The sequence below is a fragment of the Phoxinus phoxinus genome, assembly GCF_949152265.1.
Source record: "Phoxinus phoxinus genome assembly, chromosome: 11".
Classification (NCBI taxonomy): Eukaryota; Metazoa; Chordata; class Actinopteri; order Cypriniformes; family Leuciscidae; genus Phoxinus; species Phoxinus phoxinus.
This window is the reverse complement of record NC_136886.1, coordinates 30,163,649-30,184,487: the sequence shown is the minus strand read 5'-3', so window position 1 is coordinate 30,184,487 and position 20,839 is coordinate 30,163,649. Positions and strand designations below refer to the sequence as shown.

The 20,839-nt window shown below is 39.2% G+C and overlaps 1 protein-coding gene across 1 annotated transcript; it reads right to left on the bottom strand.

The window, feature by feature from the left end:
- Nucleotides 1–640: 640 nt before the first annotated feature.
- Nucleotides 641–20,333, bottom strand: myh9a (myosin, heavy chain 9a, non-muscle). Its single transcript, XM_079628067.1, has 41 exons — nt 20,140–20,333; nt 16,177–16,508; nt 15,569–15,725; nt 15,412–15,439; nt 15,221–15,314; nt 14,544–14,564; nt 14,058–14,150; nt 13,907–13,970; nt 13,686–13,784; nt 13,332–13,475; nt 13,016–13,111; nt 12,567–12,838; nt 12,318–12,491; nt 11,997–12,170; nt 11,570–11,684; nt 11,068–11,258; nt 10,849–10,970; nt 10,626–10,695; nt 10,377–10,537; nt 10,051–10,159; nt 9,837–9,968; nt 9,536–9,742; nt 9,273–9,410; nt 8,848–8,971; nt 8,469–8,640; nt 8,098–8,310; nt 7,735–7,879; nt 6,954–7,160; nt 6,718–6,822; nt 6,377–6,529; nt 5,992–6,240; nt 5,386–5,598; nt 4,102–4,314; nt 3,818–3,979; nt 3,500–3,628; nt 3,260–3,348; nt 3,009–3,132; nt 2,686–2,894; nt 2,377–2,485; nt 1,953–2,125; nt 641–1,808 (listed from the first exon to the last, which is right to left on the bottom strand). Exons 2-41 carry the CDS (start codon nt 16,501–16,503, stop codon nt 1,700–1,702), a joined length of 5,886 nt encoding a protein of 1,961 aa, XP_079484193.1. The 5' UTR covers nt 16,504–16,508; nt 20,140–20,333; the 3' UTR covers nt 641–1,699.
- Nucleotides 20,334–20,839: the final 506 nt, after the last annotated feature.

Here is a 20,839-nt window from a genome sequence, read left to right as displayed (position 1 = left end):
CAAGCTCCAAGCCTGTATGAATTTCTTCTGCTGAACATAAAATATATTTTGAAGAATATGTTTTATCAAACAGTGACTGACTTTCAAAGTTTTTTCTCTCCCTTTCTCTTCCCAGGCTATGCCTAGAACTTCACGTCAGTGAGGCCCAGTTTAATTACCCATATTCTTCAAATTATATTTAGCATTCAGCAGAATTGATACAGGTTTGGAGCAACTTGATGGGGAATAGATGACAATTTTCACTTTTGGGTGAACTATCCCTTTAACAATGCAGTTATCACTTATTTGTAATAAATTGGATAACAAAAATGAATTATACATCATTTTGGAATTAAAGTTGGGGTTAAAATAGAGCTTTTAATTAGTTTGCCCTATATTACCACACTGAAGTTTATTAGCCTACTGGTATTGTTCTTTGAGTCATAGTTGTCAACATGTAAATAAAATCCAGTTGAATTTGGTCAAACTCTGAAGTACATTCATTCACTAATTTAATATAGTGTAGCACATTCTTGAGACAGCCTCTATAGAAGCAGCCTGGTGTTTTTCATCTCATGGATGAGCCCTTCTAAGGTTAACCTACACGGCACATAACTTTAACCATTAGTTCACTCATTAAGAAAACAAATTGAACCAGTCATCAAAATCAATGTCTTTAATGAAATACTGTTTGCAGAAATATTAGTGGTAAAATTGAGAGTACAAAAGACAAAGCTTTAATCAGAAGCAATGAAATCATGTGACATTAAAAGTGAGGAAAATTTCAATTGTTCCAAATACAGTTAGTCCTCTACAATTTCACTGGAAGTTTGACAATTTATAGGTCTATCACATCTGTTACACACATACAGAAAAAGGGGGAGTATAATGCTAGCAAAAATACTGTATGAAAGGGAGGCAAGTTAGCAAATGCATTGAAAAGTACCAAAAATAAAAAGTTGACAAATACAAACATTTTTACACACCCACCACCTAAAGTGTGAACCTTCAAAACATCATGTAAAAATTAAAAGAACAAAAAAACAACTTGCAAATCGTTCATATTAATGTGGCATCCAAGTCCTGAGTGAGAACTCAAAAGATTAACAATATTTAAGTAATTAAGGCAAACAGTCTTAAGTGTTTAAAAGTGGCAGTGAAATAATTAGAAAAGGCTTAGTTGGTGCTGAAGTGCTCGTGAAAAAAACGGCTGGAAGATGAATCTCTTTGGTTGATGGGTAATATCCCGCAAATCCTGGATTACATATTGCAAAAGGAAATTTCTTCCCATCATCAATTAATAAAAATGTCCAAACATTTTATTTACTTTGTAAATGGATAAATACTCCCATGTAAAATATAAATAGCCAATATTCATTCAATGCATTTCAAGGCAGTTATCAACAGGGTAAAACGGATTAGGCCAAATGAACAGTTTCTCATTGGAAAGAGTTAAATGGCAAGATGAAAGATTTCTTTAACCGGATTTAACTTTTTTATTATTTTTTTTTTTTATCTTGGATGCAAATTTAGTCTAATGGCTCGGATAATTGTTTGGGCCAAAAACTGCTTTAAAACATTGAGAATTGCAGTGAAACCCCCATTAAGGATACAGTCGCCTTCAGAGCACACAAAAATCATTTAAACAGACAAGACAAGCTTGGAGGAAAATAGCAGCTCATCTGGTACACCAATGGGCTCAGCTTTCATAGACTGAAATTTACTCAGGCGTTGGCTCGGATCCCTCACTTTTCACATCGTTCTCCTCATCACTTTCCACACCAGTGCGTCCAACTGCACGGCGTACGTTGACAGTGAAATCTCCACGCCTGGACAAGACATAAGTTTTATATAAACACTAAATATGTGGCATAGAAAAGTGCAAATGTTTCAGACTGATTTGTCAGTAAGTTTAAAAGTGATGTTTGCAGAGAAATGATACCATGACTATCACGAAGCAGCGGATTACGCACCTGAGTTTGTTCTTTAGGGTGCTGACCTCTCGGTTCATAGCATTAGCAGACTCCGTGGCATCTTCCAGCTCTCTCTGCATCTTCCTGCGGGAAGCGTTAGCTCGAGCCGCTTCCTCCTCCGTCTCCTCTAGCTGCCTCTTCAACTGCTTCATACGAGTGTTCAGCTTCTCAGACTGACAGAGGAAGAGGATTTCATTATAAACAGCACTCAAAATACAAGGTTACCTTACCACAATACTTAAATTTCAGATAAAGACAAGAATGGTAAGAAAAACAAGTATGGAATTTTATATTTCAATTTTTTTTTTAAAGTGCATCAAATAATCATCTGAAGACAACTTTCCTCTAAAAATTAAATTAAGATACCCCTTGGCTTTGAACTAGTTTGAACAAGCTTACAGCATTTTAATTCAGCCCAACCCACCTCATTTTTGAATTGATCAGAACTGCGTCTCTCATCCTCAACCTGCAGCAACACCTCTTTGAGTTTCTTCTCCACACGTCGCACCTGTTTAGTGGACTGCTGCCTCTCCCTGAAGAGTGAAGCACAGACACAATGAAGTGTCACTGAGGAAGGTTATTAAAGACCTAACAACTCAAGCTGACAACTGAAAGGTTACTGGGGAAATTGAGGTGCTGTATAGTCAATATTATAGCAGATCTCCATGTAGTAACTGTGGAATATGAAAGTTGCTTCTAATAATCTACACAAACCATCTCTACCATTACTCACTTCATCTCTATATCCAACTGCTCTTCAAGCTGTGGGATTTTGGCCTCCAGTGCAGCAATGGTGGACTTGTACTTGCTCTTTACAGCTACTTCCAACTCCTGAAGCTTCTGCTTTAGGTCCTTGTTCTGGCGGTCCAGCTGAGAGCGCAAACCCTCCAGACGCTGGCTATTACCACGCTCTGCAGTCAACTCCAGTGTAACCTGTTCAGCCTGTGGTTCAAGCGAAATAAAGCTATTAGCAGCAGAGCATCATGATGAATGCATGATAGCTGAAATTGGGAACACTTTGGATGAGTGCGTCTCATTAAGCTCGCAGTACTCTACCTGCAGTGTTGCTTTCTTCAGTCGATCATTGACCAGCTCCACGTTGAGATGTTCTTCCTCAAGTTCCTCCTCAAGCTGAGCAATACGTGCCTCGATTCTCCTCCTCTCGTCACTGCTCAGTGAGCTGACAGAGAGAGAAAGCACTTTTAAACCACTCAACACTATAAGATACCCAATACACTGATTTCCTAGGACTAACTGTTTGGTGCATGATATCCTACCAGACATCACAATAACAGCAGGTAACTCACTTCTTGGAATTCTGGCTATTGATCTCATCCTGTAGCTCATCTCGTTCTTGCTGGATTTGTCTCTTTGCTCTGTCAGCAGAAGCCAGATCCTACAGAGATAAAAAGGGAAACATTTTCCACATGCCTAATTCTTCCATAAAGAATCCTTTCAGTCTAAAGTAAACTAACACTCAAATTGACCCTAGAATCATTTTCTAGTTGCAGTACAATTCTGATCCAACCTGAAAGTACACGACCAACCTCATGTAGCTGAATGATCTCAGCCTCCATGCTCTTGATCTTGCGCTCGTTTTCTTTGGCCTGGTTAAGAACTTCGTCTCTGGATAGACGCAGTTCCTCAAACTCTCTCATCTGTTCTTTCATTTGGGCCTACAAAGCAAAAGAGGGAATGACAGATACCATGTCAGAGTCACAAAGTTAATGCATTAGAGGTAACTTTATTCATCAGGGAAAAAATACAGACCTGATATCTGGATCTAGAAACCAAAAATGTCCCCACCAATTCAATACAAAAGTAATGCCCATGCTCATGAAAAACGTGCAAGTGTAGTTTCTTACCTGAAGTTTCTTGAGCTGTTTGAGGGCCTCATCTCGAGCCTTGTTGGAAGAGTCGATCTGAGCAGCCAACTCCGACAGATCCAGCTCAAGCTTCTTGCGCACAGATACAGCCTGAACCCGCTGTTTACGCTCATCCTCAAGCTCCATCTCCATCTCACGCACCTAACATTCAATTACAATATCAGTAGTTTTTGTGCATTATTTCCCAGCTAACCAACATTTATCAGCTTTTCACATTCCACAAATAACATTGTTCTGCATTGGGCAGCCAGGTGAGCACATACCTGTTTGACTAGCTGCTTCCGTTTCTCCTCACCCTGCTCATCTCTGGCCTGCAGGTCTCGGTCAAACTGAGCCTTCATGGCCTGCATGTTGACCTCCAGGCGCAGTTTGGCATCTTCCGTGAGCTGCAGTTCATCCTCCAACTCCTCTAGCTGAGTCTTCATTTCCTCCAACTGCTGTTCCATTCCTCGCTTGGCCCGCTCAAGCTCATGCACCTTAAAAGAAAAGAACAAAAGTTTGGGCACAACTAAGATAAGTGACAAGAATCAATCATGAGTCATGACCTCCTTTTTATCAAATTGTTGCCAAAGCGCACCGGAAGAGCGTGCAATATTTTCCCACCAGTCAAACTTAATGATAATGAATCTTACCTTATGCCAATTAAACATTCTTGGTTTACCACAATGAGCTAGACCCTCAGGGACTTAGCATTTTATTTTAACTGCAGGGCCGAAGACTTTAAAAACATCATAATTGATATAATTAACTTACAAAATCCACAAGGATTAATTACATATTTAGACTTTAATCTAACAGATGCTTTTTGTTATATCTTGGCTTTTAGACATTAGCTCTGTTCCAAAACAGTTAGCATGCTCTAAAGCCATTTTTTCTACGCTTGAATAATGTAACAGTTTAACCATTTGAATAAGTCGTTTTTGGTATTGAAAGAAATGTACTTATTTCATTCTCAAGCTGCCTTCACTGCTGTAAATTCTGTCCAAAAGCAGCTCTTAGCTGTTTTGCTTTATGTCTTCGATGCCTAGGCTAGGTCTTCAATGTCTAGGCTAGGAGCTAAGTCACCCTGTGGTGAAAATAAAGCTTTTAAAATGTTGCTTATATGTCTACGTGGTGTTTTTAATATTAATTTGCACATGATTTGTCTTAAAGCATAAGTCAACACAATTGCTGAGTATTTTCTCCTTAAAACTGCAGGTGAACCAAAGACAGTCTCAAAAATCGCTGGTGTTTGGCATCAAACTACCTTATAACCAATCAAGTCAACGTGTGATAGGCAACGGGTGGATCTGAACTGCTGTGAGTTAGTGGAAGTGGGGCTAATTTGCATACTCCTAGAACAGCGTATTACTAAATGAGGCAAGGGTGTAGAGGTGGGGCTAATTTGCATATTCATAGAACAGTGTATACTAAATGAGGGAAAAGGAAATAAGGATTTTTTTTTTTCAAATGTCATTTTGGTGATCAAAGATGAGTTAAGGGATACAATTTACTACAGGGGGACTTTAATACACATTCTAGACATGTAATGGTTGCGTTTCACATACACTCTTGCCAGCGTCATCCTTGGATGACATCAGGTCCTCCATCTCAGTTTTGAGCAGCTTGTTGACCCGCTCCAGTTCGTCCTTCAAATCAGTAATGGCCTCCAGCTCTCGGGTCAGAGTCAGGGTTCTGGTCTCCTTCTCACGGGCCTCTGCCTCGGCACGATCCCTTTCCTCAGCGTACTTCAGAGAGATATTCTTCTCCTCTGCCAGCATCTGCACAAATTGAGGTATTTTATCACTTGAACTAGAAGACTGAAGGTGATCTTAAAATAGTGTAACAATCATTTTAGATGTCTTTGTTAGTACTTAAATGTATAATTTGTGTGAGTAATATTAAGTAAACTTGTACTTACTATATAGTATTATTACTAATATTAAGTAAGTGTACTTACTATAGGGTTAGAATTAGGTTTGTGGGTAGTTGCAGTTACTATTGTAAAAACTATAAATTATGCATAATTTTATGCATGTAACTGACACTAAAATAAGGTTACCAATTATGTTTTTTACAACTTTTAAAAAAACACAGTAGCAGCATTTGAAATACACCATGACATTTTCATAAATACTTTTCTGCTCCATTTCCAGGCAAATACTGTTCTTTACCTGGTCAAACTTTTTCTGCTTGCGTTCCAGCTCCTGAACGGTCTGACGCAGGTGATCTTGGTCAACCAGGACATCATCTAGCTCCCGCTGTATACGGGTCTTGGTCTTCTCCAGTTTATCGTAGCCAGCATTCCTCTCCTCCAACTGCTGCATGATGCCTTCCACCTCTCTCTGCAATTTCTTTTTCCCATCCTCCAAGCTCTCCAGGCTTTGGGCCTCTAGCTCAACCTTTTTCTTCATCTCTGCCAACTTAAAACAACAAAAAACAGAATAAAATTTCTAAGTAAAAAAAATCTAAGTGGAATAAGAAAGTTCTCAAACACAAACTGGTCCTACAGCATTATCATCCACCAGAACGTGTCCACAGACTCAAGGGCACACACACCTGAGCTTGAGCAGTGTACAGCTGCTTCTCAACATTTTTCTTGCTCTCCTCTTCCTCTTCCAGCATCTCTTTCAGATTGTTCTGTTCATCCTCCATTTGTCGAAGACGAGTAGAAAGCACAAGCTTTTGCCTGGTCTCCTCCTCCAGCAACACCTAACCACATAGGGAAAAAATATAAACTAATTCAGAGAAGTCTTATTTTTACCTGCAACACCTGTGATTAGCTCAACATTTATTTTAGGACAAGCAGGAACTACTTGTGACCAACAGTACAATCACTCAGCAAGCTCCGGTGATGCGCGTCTGTGAATAATGCACAATAGTGTATGACCAAGTTGTACCTGCGCGTCTTTAAGTTGAGATTCAACAGTAGAACAATCTTTGGCAGCTTTGATGGATTTGCTCTCCACCTTGTTTAGGGTTCCATGAAGAGCATCAAGCTCCACCTAAACATTAAAATACATTACTTTAATATATGCAATACAATATAATTCTAGACACAAGTTTGCTCTAAATGGATCTCAGACAGGAGATTTGTATACTTTTGATGTATAATTGAAAATTTGAGTCTCAATACCTGCATTTTAGCCACTTTATCAGCCAGTTCCTGTTTCTGTCTCTCACTCTCTACGTGTTTGACTTGCAGCTCCTGGAGCTGAGATTCGGCTTTCTTCCTGCGTTGCTCAGACTCATTTTTACCTTGGGACAATGACTTAAGTTCAATCTGAAGCTCATTGCGTTCACTCTCCAGAGCCTGTTTAGTTTTTTCCACAGATGCTTTATTCTGAGGAACACAACAGTGAGTTAGTTAACACTTTTCTACAAAGTTTGCTTTTAATAATAATACATTTTATTTATAGGCACCTCTGTGCACTCAAGGTCACCTCAGAAAACAAAACAGTACAGCAATAAAATTAACAACTATAATTAGTGCATAAAATCAGGGTACATAATTAGAAAAAAGATTGAGAAAGATCACGTGGGATATGGCAGTTTAAAATATGTGTTTTCAGGTGGGATTTAAAACTGGAAAGTGAGTCAATGTTACAGATGTCTGGTGGAAGAGAGTTCCAGAGACAAGGGGCAGAGCGACTGAAAGCTCTGAACACCAAGGTGGTCAACTTTTGTGGGTGGAAAGAAAATGACCAGTTTTTTTTTTGGTAAGGTAGTGTCTAAGAAGTATACAAGTAAGAGTTTATTGCCATGTACAATATGCACATTTTAAAATGTGTTATAACTGCAGCACCTTTTTAAATCAAACTCAAAGAATCAGCACATTTTTTGGAAGATTTCCACTCCTTAATTAAAGCAGCACAGTTAAAAGCCATCAATGCTTTACGGGAGGCACATGGTCTCACCCTCTTGGACTGCTCAAGCTGTTCATTGAGCTCCTCAAAGGCCTGGTTGTGTTTCTGTCGCACTTCACCTAGCATCTGTTCATGTGAACGAGCCTCATCTTCCAGAGTCTTCTTCAGCAGAGTTACTTCAGTCTCTCTCTTTGCCCTTCAGACAGGAAGAAAAGCATTTTTAAAATGATATAAGACACTGCAATACCTTCATTTTCCAATAGGAATGACATGTTACCCTTGTGTAATTCAACTAATTAACAGCCAGAATGAACACATCATAGTTTTGAATTTATATCTATGGAAATGAAGAAACCAGTTGTTGCAAAAAAATGTCAAATAAGTCAAGCCCAGTCAGTTTTCCTCATGGCTGACCTGAGTTCTTGCTGAGCAGCAGTAGAGTCCTGCGTGTCCTCAAGTTCTGTCTTCAGAGCTTCCAGCTCCTCTCCCAGGTCCCTGCGTTGTTTCTCAGCTTTAGTACGGGCAGCTTTCTCCAGCTCTAGATCTTCCTGCAACTCAGAGAGCTGGGCCTCAAGCTCACGAATGTTTTTCTGGGCAGCGTTCTTCAGAGCAGCTTCTTCTTCAATCCTACAACAAAAAACAAAAAATATATCACAAAATGTAGCTAGAGTAAAAAAAAAAATTAAGGGAAAAGTGTTAAATGACCATTAAATGAAGTGGAAGTGAGGGACCGTTAGAAAAAAAAAAATCTCAAATTACAGCTACCATATAAACGTTTCACTTACCTCGCTAGTGCAGCCTGGAGCTCTTCCTCTTTCTTGGCCAGTTGGGCACGGAGCTCTGCGATCTGAGCCTGCAACTCTGCGATCTGATCATACAGCTCTGTAGAGTCGCCCTCCAGCTTTCGCCTGTTCTTCTCCAACTCTTGCCTCATCTTCTCTTCCTTCCTTAAACGATCTGAGTGTGAAGGAGAGCAGTGAACGATTAAAGTGCATGGAGATGTAGCAGAGAACATTGCAACAATTCTTTGTTGCTGAAAATACAGCCATAGAGAGATATCATACTCAAGTTTTTGTCATCCGCATTCTTTGGCTGGCTTTAGACGCAAGTGAGTTTTTAAAATCCTGCTTTATATATTCAGGACTCTCAAATAATTATGCTTACCCTCCAGGTCAGTAATCATGGCCTCATGTTTGTTCTTGAGTTTCTGCAAGCTCTTGGATTTCTCTTCCTCTTCAGCCAGGTTAGTGGTGAACTCCGAGACTCTCTCCTCCAGCTGCTTTTTCTCCTGTAAGACCAGATACCCGCATCACTATCAGAAAAAAGCAGCACTAAATAGTTTTTGCAGCAGATTATGCAGTCACTGCAGGCAGATTGAAGAGGTAACCGTTTCCACGTGTAGTAAAAACAACTTTCGGGAGAACGATGTTTGTAGTAGTTATACTACCTCAACATTAGCATTAATTTAATTGTTCGGGGCAAGAATATATGGTGGAATCAAAACCATATTTTGATTCCCCCAATTTCTGAAATGTGAATTGAAACTACATTGTTGATTTATGTAAAAGCAGAAGACATTCTTGTCAGACCTTGCCAAGTTTGGCATTTTGGTCATCAAGAATCATAATGTCCTCCTCGATCTTCTTCAGCTTGGAATCCATGGTGACTTTCTCCAACTGCAGCTTCTGTCTGGCAGCCTCCTCTTGATCCAGTTGCTGCTCCAGATCCTGAGAAAGGATTTTAGGTTCTTCAATTACAATTGAACACGAATCAACTAACTTGGTATGAAGCTCTAAACAGACATTTAGAGTTTGCATTTGGGAAGTCAATTTCATTCATCAAACTTCCTCACCGAAATGTTCTGTTGCATTTTCTTCTTCTCAGTATGAAACTGTGTGACTCTGTCCTCCTCTTCCTCCAAGCGGGACTCCATGTCATGCAGGACATCCTCCAGCTCATGCAGGCGTGTAGCAAGACGTGCCCTCATCTCTTCAGCCTCTTGACACAGTTCGGTCTCAGCCTGCAACTGCTCCTGAAGAGCCATCTTCTCTGCATTTATCTGTTACAGGGAATAACAATTATACGTTTATGGACACCAAGAGAATAAAAAGTCATCCTATGGTGAAAAAAAAAAAAAAAAAAGCCATACATACCTGTTTTTGTTTGGTCTCAAACTCTTTCAGCTGGTCTTCAGCCTCCTGCTGTCTCTCCTTCATCTTGACCAACTCTTCCTCCCTAGCAACCATTTCCTCTTCTTGTCTGGTCACCTGCAGTAAAGGCTTCACCTGAAGAAAACATTGAGACAAACATTGCTTTTAGATCTCTGTTTGACCTCTAATAAACTGGTTTTTGAACCTATATGTATACCTTGGTAAAGAGTCGCCACCAATGCCAATTTCTGAGTTTCAAATAGGCTGCACAGTTCCTCTGGATCACCCTCATGGCATTCAGCTGCTGCTGCCTCTTAGCAAAGGCTCTATGTAAAACAAACCGAAGTTGTCAGTCAAACAGTCCTGTTTAACACCTCACAGACATCTTCAATCATCTATCACCCAAGACAACATTTCAGAGTCTAGAAATTATCAGCCAAGGTTGCAAACACAGACCATCATTTTTAGTGCTTCAAAATCTATCCTAGCTGTGGTGTCCTGGAAAACTGATCAGTGTAAATTTATATATTTAAATACATCTACCTCCTAGAAACATAGCCTCTACACCAGGCCTGGAAGGTGATGATGACGTCAGTGATCTTCATATCCCTCTCCTCTTCCAGGTGGGCAAGAACGCCAGCCCTGAAGAACACTTTACTTTGACCTATACGGAACAAGTTCGAATCCAGCTCCAGGGCCTTGATCTGAGAGAGAAAATACATTAAGACAATTGATACTTTATGGTTTAAAAATGTATTGTAGAGTTACATAATGGTGTGCATCAACTCTTACCATGAGGACACAGGCCTGCTTCCCATCCATAAAGCCCTTGGGGATGGCATTTGGTGTGAGAATCTCATATCTGAAATTACATTTGGGGAAAATATATTAGCATCTATAGACTTCTTGAATCATCTTATTCCTTCTAGTCTCTAAAGTCAAACCCTGCATTCTGGGTATGCATAATTCCCTGTTACGTAATTCAAATAGTCAACATTCATGATAATCTAAATACCTTTGTCTGAACTCTTGGAAGACAATGCGGTTGGGGAACCCTTGTCTACAGATCCGAATTCCTTCTAGAACTCCATTACATCTTAGTTGTTCTAAAACCAGGTTGTGTGCCAATTTACCAGCCTAGAAGAGAAGTGACAATTGTTAGATAGTACAAAAGATGAAAACAACCTGGCTATACAAATGTGTTGAGGACGGGATGTAAAGTTTCTCTTCACACCTTCTTCTCATGGTTGGGGATTATGCATCGGACAAAGTTGGGGTTGGTATTTCTGAGGGTGGTCATCAGATTTGTTAGCTGCTCTTTGTACAGTTGTCCTACTGTACGGAACATTCCCTTACGAGTCTTGACAGCTCCATGCAAGGATTCAGACATTCCAGCCACTTTGTCTAATCCCACAATTCGGTCCACTGATAAGAAAAAAGAAAAAACATTATGCAGGAAACCAAAACAAGAGCGTTTAAGATGACTTTTCATATTTAATTGTGGAGTCTTTTTGTGTCCAGGATGAACAGTAGCAGACAACCTGCGTATTACACACTGGCAGAATCAGACTCACTTTTCTCTATGACGACCTAAAAGCCTGACAAACAAAAGCTCAATGCAGCAGGTGGATTGTCGTCAACACTTTAGACATTAGTGAAATTATCATTATCTGAAAATACCCAAATTAGCATTTCTTTAATCAATCTACTGGTTAGTCATCTGCAGAGTCTCATACCATCTTTCCAGAGCTCAGACACAAATTTGTCCAATGACTGGTTAAGCAGAGTTGTCACATTGTCATTCAAAGGGTCCATGTTTTTCATTAGCCATTCAGTAGCCTTGTAATCGACCTGTGGAGGACCAGACAGACATACATGATACACTTTTAAACATAAAATTATCTTCAACCCTATTCAGATGGGATAAGATTTTAAATGAGGTAAATGTAATGCTCAGTCTAGAGCATGCAAATGTCTAAGTAAATTCACTTTTCATACTTTGCTTTAGAACATTGTGATGCCTTAATTCAGTTGCCCACCTCAGCAATTTCCACAGACATTGCTTACCAAATATGACTTCATGATAAATGTTAGACGTCCACAGTTTCACTTTACAAACATATGAAGCTAATCCCAGTATTTAAGACACATAACAGCTCTCACTTTGCCAGCATAGTGAATGATACAGAAGTCAGCATCATCTTTGAGCTTCTTGGGTTTTTGAAATTTTGGGTTGTTGCCCAATTCCTGGACTACTTTCTCCACAAAGGATTTGTCTGTGGCTTTGGGAAACCAGCACTCCTCATCCAACAGAGCCAGGATTCCTGGAGGACCATTCTGAAGGGGGAAAAAAGAAAAGAAAAAAGAGAGACAGTGAGAAAGACCAATGAATAATAATTCTTTTTTTTTTTAATCAAGGCATGCAGAAGAGTTGAATCGAGAAAAATAATTCTACAAAGTTTGAAGAGAAAAGAATAAACCTACAGGCTTCTCAATGAGTTCAATGCAGGGCTGCAGGTCAAGGCCAAAGTCGATGAAGCTCCATTCAATGCCTTCACGCTGGTACTCCTCCTGCTCCAGGATGAACATGGTGTGGTTGAACAGCTGCTGAAGCTTCTCGTTGGTGTAGTTAATGCAGAGCTGCTCAAACGAGTTTAGCTACAGAGAGAAAGATAGCATTAATCAAAATGGCCAATTATAAGAGTCAAATAGTAATTCACAACCCTTTCATACCTCAAAGATCTCAAATCCAGCGATGTCCAGGATTCCGATAAAAGAAGCACCCTGACGCTTGGTCTTGTCTAAAGCTTTGTTGATACGCATAACCAACCAGCGAAACAGTCTCTCATATGTGGCTTTGGCCAGGGCCTCCACCGCAAACTCAGCCTGTTCCTGAGTCTGTGCCTTCTGAACGCAATCACGGCCCACTTTGATGCGTGGTGTGAGAATGGCACGTGTGAAATCGGTCACATTCATTCCCAAGAGATGGGACACCTTTTGGGCAGCTGGAAAAAAAAAATTGGACATTACCTTTTGAGCTCAGAAAAGGTTTCGATTCCAGTCTAGAATAAGCAATATGTATAACAAGAGAATGTGAATTCTGCCATTTTTTACGCAAAAATAAGTACTGGTAATGAAATTAACTTGGGACTAATTTGTAGTGCAAGTTAATGAGGAAAGACCTGTGTCATCAGGCATGGAGGCTTGGTCCGAGTTGCGTTCCTTCTTAAAACTCATGTTTCCTAGCTGCAGCACAGCAGACACCACCTTCAAAAGACCTAGGACACAATATATACACATTACATTAACAATAATAAACACATCACCCCTCAAGTTAAACCCCAAACTTCAGGTTCAGTCAAAATACTACAATACAGAATAGTTCTCGGCACGAGAACCTGGTGAACTATCACCCGATTCATGAAAGACATCGCAACTTCAGGTGATTAAATGCAGTGTAGAGTGATTACAGATGAAAGTGCCTTTGAGTCTCTATACCTGTCTGCTCCTCCTCAGGGATGCCCATAATCTTGAAGGCATCTATGGTTTCAGCAAACAGTTCTTTATCCTGTTGTCCAGGGATAGTTACATTTCCATTTGACATGAAACGGTACTTATTGTAGTCCTCTAGGCACAGCTCAGCTGTAGAGTAGAGAACAGACTTTATAAAAACTTTCCATAGAGATTAGCCCTAGAGCATACTACACTGTCACATGGGTATTCAGGATTAAATTCACATTAGGAAAATATACATACATGTTCATTTAAACAAAAAGTTGACCCTAACTGCATGTATATGATCTTAAGGAATTCATAGATTAAATTTGTTCATGGCACGAAAATGGTCCTCACCACGCAATTTGTCTCCTGCTCCTGATAACAAGTAATAGAAAAGATGGAAGGCTCGCTCATCTTTGGCCTGCCTGATCGCACGAGACTTCTCTAACAGATCTGAAAAACGCTTGTTAGGGAACTAACAGAATAAGTCATACATTCAGCATGAGACCTTTAAAATGGCAACAAGCTAACAATACACATTTCCTAAGTGGTGGTTCAGTCAATAAAAAGGATACAGGTCTCAATATTGGCTCCAACGATGTAACCATTGACATCGAAGTTGATTCTGATAAACTTTCCCTGTGAATAAAAATCTCATTGATTCATGTCAAAATTAAGTGGGACCCTTTAAAAAGGAGTCAATTGGATTGGTCTGTGCACACTTACAAATCGGGAAGAATTATCATTCTTCACTGTCTTGGCATTGCCAAAAGCCTCAAGAATTGGGTTGGCCTGAAGCAACTGTTTTTCCAACTCACCCTGGCAGACAAATAGTTGATAAAAGGGGATGAGCGCATTTAAACTCAATTTCAGGAACTAATAGACCATTAGTGAAACAAAGAAAATATCTTGAAACAAAAGGTATCAAACCATCAATACACAGTAGACCAAGATCACAGAATTGCAAGTGAAAGCTTTGCCTTACAACTAATGCCCATTTCTGCAGGAGAGTACATTCTTCCACTAAATTTATAATGCTAAAAACCATACGTGCATTAAATTTTGTTCTACACCAGTGTTAGAATATGCATTAGCCGAAGCAGTTAGGAGACTTCGCAACATAACACCATATAATCAAGCCTGTAGAAAACCAGTCACATGACCAGAAAAGTGGGATGTGGGAAAAGTGAAGGATGGTATGGTTGAACTCACATGTGACAGGGTGACACTGCTCTGCAGGATTACAGAGAGAGAAAGTCTCAAAATATGGACACAAATGAAGGGGAACTCAAACTTAGAACATTTTCAACCGTACGGGGAAACATTCAACAACTGGATACTTGCAGTAAAAAAAGAAAAGGGTTTTAGTGTAATATAAACTATGCACAAATATGCAGGTATTCACAAAGTCATTAGAGATCCCGTGGGAACAGGTCTAGACCTGATACAGGAATGTGAAAACACAGAATTCTGACTTCCTTGTCCAAATGACAGAGAAGAGTAATAAACCCCTGTGGGAAGAAAACTTCAAAAAAAAAAAAAAAAAAAAGAGGATGAAAAACAGGAAGAGATAAAACTGACATCAACAAAACATTTTCCACGAAGGGGGCTGGAGACAGAATAGCTGATATTAAAAATGGATGTGGTCATTTATGAGCAGCTCTGCCATGACAATCAGCACTCGTCTTATCTGGCGGTTGTGCACACGAATCAACATTCACTTGTGATGACCGTTTTCCATGACTGAGTCCATGTAAATGGGGTGGGGGGGAGAGATGAAGCAGGTCGGATTCAAACCTGAAAACTGTTAATACACAACTCTTGTATGTTCTGAGCACATGCAACACCCGCTGTGACACAACCCTGAGGAAAAAAAGTATTGTACTCACTTGATCTTTCTTGGTTTTGAAGGATGATGCTACATGAGCAAGGTACTGAATGACTTTTTTGGTGTTTTCAGTTTTTCCAGCACCAGATTCACCCCTGGGGAATTAATTTAATTAAAGTTTAGAAGCTACAATGCTGGCTATTTGACTACCATTTTGTTACTGGTATATCACAAGTGCCAAGTCAAGCTTACGTGCACAATATGGACTGATCCTCACGATCTAAAAAAAAGAAAAAATATATAAATGAAAATTATGAATAATCAAGTATGAAATCAATTAACAGTGCTCCATCGCATAAACAGTGCCATTTTGGCCTGAATAATAGCGTCACGCAGGGAATGTTCTCACCCTGCATCATACTCCTGTAGGCCGTGTCGGTGATCGCGTAGATATGAGGGGGCATCTCATGCCTCTTCTTGCCTTTGTACATGTCTACAATCTCCTCCGTGTAGATGGGCAGATGCTTATATGGGTTTATTACCACACAGAAGAGCCCAGAGTACGTCTGAAACAATGATTTAAACATGCCATTCATCACAAAAAGCACATTTGTTTCAAACCGTTTGGACTAATCATTCTTGATACTCAACTCTTTATAAACATTAACCAATTAGCAACCACAAATAGCTTGGCGTTAGATGATTCTCATGGTTTAATGATGCGAGTTAATGAAACTACATGAAACAGTGCAGAAAAGTAATTTAGAAAATGCAAATGTCAAAGTGTTAATTTGTCAACCTACACAGTTTTATTTACAACTTTGAAAAAAAAAATCAATTTTTACAAAGATTATGGGGTACGTTTTACAAGAAAATACTATTTTAGTCTTTCTACTTCAATATTTCACACGTTACTTGCACTCTCTTTAAAACGCTTCATTTTATATAAAAGTAAAATCAAACCAAATTCTTTAATGCATCAGAACACAAAAAAAAATAATCCATGGATAGACTTACATAGATGAGCCCTGAGTAGTATCTCTCCCTCAGGTTGTGCAGAACAGACGCTTCATTCAGGCAGGTGAGCTCCGCCATATCCTCCACCTTGTTGTACTTGGGTGGGTTCATCTTCTGGATGTCATCCTTGCTCACCTTGATCTTCTTGCCAGAGTCAGCCAGCTCCACAAGACACTCATCTCCAGTCTCCTCTTTGATGGAACCGGCCTCAAAGCCGAGCTTCTCTGAGGGAACCCATACCAGCTTCTTGGAGGACCAGTCTGCCTGCGCCAAAGGGTCGTTGATAGTGTTGCGGTCGGCATAGAGAAACTTCTCTGCGTCTGACATTTTGACTACGCACAAGAAAGAAAGAAATGTATGATTGATTTTAATGGTTTAAAAAAGTTATGCAGGATATCACAGTAACACCGAGAATTAAAACCAGCATGACGAGTCACTTGAAAAAATAAATTCTCAATTGTACACCAACATATACACAGTGACTCGTTCAAACATCTGATGTATGGGTCAATATTATTGTATAAAATGAACCACGCCTGCTCAGGCCTCGGACTGCTGCTTCCCTTCCCCCATTTATTCTTAAAGGTAAATTCCTTTAACAACCCCCAATTATAAGAATTCCACAAATTCCCACACTCATTTCAGAATACCATCAAACTGTGTTTTATAACTTCAGATCATCAAATACAAGTGCTTGGTAACGTTTGTGTTGGCCTAGAAACAAAATCTGACTAACCTGAAAAGTGGTAAAACAAACAGTAAGTGGGTGTGTGTGCACATGTTAAACATTTTCATGCAGAAATCATGAATCAGCAAACGGTTCACAATTTAGGATAAAATCTAGAATCAATTTAAACAGAATAAATGAACACCACAGAATTTACATACATTTTATAAAGTGTCTTGTGAATTCTGAAGAAATTGTGCACACAATTTTGTGCACAGAACCATACATCAACAATACAATTATTAGTGATGTAGAGAGACAGTTTCCATAACTTTGAGCATTTATGGTGTCATGCACAAACTAAATTAACCTGTGTGCTGATGCAAACATACACAAGAAACAAGCTCTTATTGCCCAAGTGGAGAGAACATCTGCACTGAAGAGTAATTCCTAAACAAGTTTGGACAGACGATTTCATTACCTGCCACACCCTGCGGAAGACTCCAGAACTCAGAAATTAAGAGTAAAGAATGTTAAAGAGCCAAAAAAAAAAAAAAAAAAAAAAAAGTAACCTAGTATGGCTTAACAGCTTAAAGAGCACTATGCATGTTTAGACATTTTTAATAACTGCATCTCAAGAGTCCTCTTAAGAAATATTCAGACGGCAGATAAGAAACATTAGTTGAATAATTATGCAAAGTTCATTTGACAGCAGAGAGAGACAAGTTCTTTTCCAGATCTTAAATGGCTAAATCCTAATATACTATGATTATCATACCAATGTTAATCAAGAAGATAAAATCTAAATATATCTCTAACCATACATATCTACTGGTGCGGAAGAAACCAGTTTGAAACTGGAGATGCCAGAGATATTAAAAAAAATGAAATCTCAATACAAAATCATGCATCTTAACAGAATAGGAGATGCTCAAAGTGTGCAAACTCTTTACCCACAAAATTTGTATTTGAAATGTCCTTGCAAGTGTCCTTACAGTCACATGAGTGTCAAATCAGTATCCGTTAAATTACTGCAATATTTAAAAATATATATTTATAACCTAACTCTATTGTATACAAGAGTTGGTTGCAAAAGACAAGGTGCAGAAATTCAGTTGAGAATTTGTAATAAGGTTAATGGATAAATGTAGTGCAATTAAAATATATAATGCTCAGAAGAAAACGAAATATAAATGTGCACTACAGCTATGATTTCTCTCATATGACTCAGGTGAGTGAGTATTCCAGTGTCCCACATACATCAGCCCCTCAGGCGGGAGGGAAAGTGAGGCTTCTGAAAGTTCTCTGCCTATCCAGACTATGAATGTACTTACTGTCAGTGACCTCTAAACTTATTTGAATCTGCCAATTCCTACCAATTCAACCAGAGTGGGGAAAAAGACCAACAAGATGCCAAACAAAGTGTGGCGGTACCAATGGGAGCACTTAAGAGGCATCTAGAAAGTGAAAATAGATGACAACAGCACAGCTTTAGCGTACTGTTGAGACGAAGGGATAAGGAGATTAGCAGGGTGTCATCTCTGTCTGCAAGTTCATTAGCAGCTCAAATACAGTCACTGTGATTAAATGCAGATGACCACACGTGCGCCTGCACATGACATGCACCTTTGTTGGGTTGACCCACCACGGGATGTCAGCCGATTCAAAGAAAAGGAACAAACTTTGAGTGCATAATATACATTTAAGGGACAAAAGAGTTAATCACGGTTGAGCAAGGAGGAACAAACAGCATTCCGTGACGCGACAAAATAGTGAAATGGTTTCTGGAACGTGTTGATATTGAAAAGTTGCTTCACCACACTGACACACTTCCTCTAGCGCTTTAATGCAAGACCTTAGAAGGCAACATGTTAGAGCTTGCTGTCTTAATTTAATAAGTGTAACAGAAGCAGAACCACATAAAACAGCCTGAAACTAGTAATTGGGCATATTTAAATTGAGAAATTCACTCAAATATGGGCATTTTTGGCCAACACAAGACTTGTTATATTTGTTATAATTGACCCAAAATCAAGATAAATGCACATAATATAAATATTTCCTGGCAATTTTGTCAACTTTTATGCCTTTAAACAGCAATTTATGTTGGAAAATACAAGCATTTAATTTCTGTATTTTTGTTGTTGCATATTACAATAAAACACCTACTTTAAAAATGATCCAAAAATAAGCTTTTTAAACCATTTTTTTTAATTGGGAGCGAAATATGCCTAGATCACGTGGTGGCAAAATAATAAATGGCATTAACTAGCAAAACAGGGTCTGTGTTCTGGTAAACCCTACATAATGGGGGCAAAATGTCCCAACAAAGATGTCAACATCTGAAATCCTTGTGGGGACTTTTTTTGTCCTCATGATTTGAGCTTATAAAACATAATAAGTTAAGTTTTTTGCATAAGGTTTTCTGTGATGGGTAGGTTAAGGGGATATACTTAACAGTTTGTTCAGTATAAACATCATTGCATCTATGGAAAGTCCCCATAAAACAATTTATGTGTGTGTAATTTCTTATTTGAAGGGGGTTATATATGGAATGTTTTCATAAGATTCACTCTTAAAGAGTGAGTTTACCAGTGAGTCTGTCCTGCCGTCACAGTGGTCACCTGCAGTGCCATACCTTATTTTATCCCTCCATCAGCACGTTCTCTCATCCCACTGATCTTGGCTTATGTTCAATCCTTGCTTAGTTCAAATACCAACAGCTCTGAGAAAGTCAACAACAGCAACACAGGAGACAGTGCGTTTTATGCAGTGCAAGGTGAACCCATTCTAGTGCAAAAGACCTCACAATGATATTAAGACACATTCATGTAACTTTGTAACTGGCACTGTTGCATAACAGTTAAGGCCTCTTGTTCCGCGTATGGTCTGAATGTGTGTCCTCAGGGCTGAGCAAATCAGGTCGTATATCTACTGCAAGAAACTGGTCTCAAAGCAAACTGGGGCGTGTTGCAAAGAGCAGCCAGAAAGATCTCCTTAACTGAGATGTTACTGACAGGGGAGTTTCTCGTGCACTCTACTTTACATCATTTTGAGTAGAGGTAAAGAAAATTAATAATAAATAAAGTAACATGTCATAATATTCTGGTTTGTAATACGTTTGTTGGAGTCTACCTAAATTAATACCATTAATAACTTTATTTTCTTTTACTTAAAATATTTGTATCACTTCATCGAGTAGCACAGCTACACACGCGTGCATGGGCTGATTGTGCAGAAAAGGCTCAGGTGCGCGCTCAGGTGAGAATGTGGCTGAATGTTAAAAGTTCACTCACCTCTTTTCCCTCAGGCACCGTTTGTTGAGAAGACCCGATGCCAAATCTTCAAATTTTCTTCTTAGGAAGAATGACACAGCTGAGACAAATGTATCCGAAAATCTCTGGGGGTTTGTGATACTTTCCTGCTTGTTCATCGGCGTCCTGCTCTCTAGTTTCCTCTCACTTCTCTCAGCAAACTCCCTCTGACTCTTAAATCAGCTGTGTGGGCGCGGCTATAAAACGTCGACAAACCCCATGTCCCGCCCATTTGATTTAGCGCTTCTTTGGAAGTGTCAATCAAGACATGTGCTTTCATTGATTGGTCATTTATTTAGCGCGTCCATTATTATGCCAAAACAGTGACGTTTGGTTATGACATTTTGTGTATCACATACAGTCTATGGGTAGGAGGTTAGGCTTATAGCAAGGAAATAAACATAAGTTTTAGAATTTTAAATGGTTACTTATAAAATATACACGCAAATTGACTTTACACACATAATTACTTATATTACTTCAATAATAATACAAAAATCGTAATATCTTTTGCAGTTCAGATGGAGTTTATTGAATATTAGCCTAAATGCAGGAAAGCTGGAGTGCAGGAAGGCTGGTGGTAAAGGAATGCAGAGATTTGTCTGTACCTGCAACCCTGCAGTGATCTTCCCTATTTAAAGAGCTGTACTGTGGAGGTGGAGAGAGAGAGAGAGAGAGAGAG

Coding starts and splice junctions, on each gene's coding strand:
- myh9a (XM_079628067.1), bottom strand. CDS start 16,503: ATGTCAGACGCAGAGAAGTTTCTCTATGCCGACCGCAACACTATCAAC. Junction 15,726..16,176: donor ACTACTCAGGGCTCATCTAT/GTAAGTCTATCC, acceptor TCATTGTTTCAG/ACGTACTCTGGGCTCTTCTG. Junction 5,599..5,991: donor AGCAGAAAAAGTTTGACCAG/GTAAAGAACAGT, acceptor CAATTTGTGCAG/ATGCTGGCAGAGGAGAAGAA.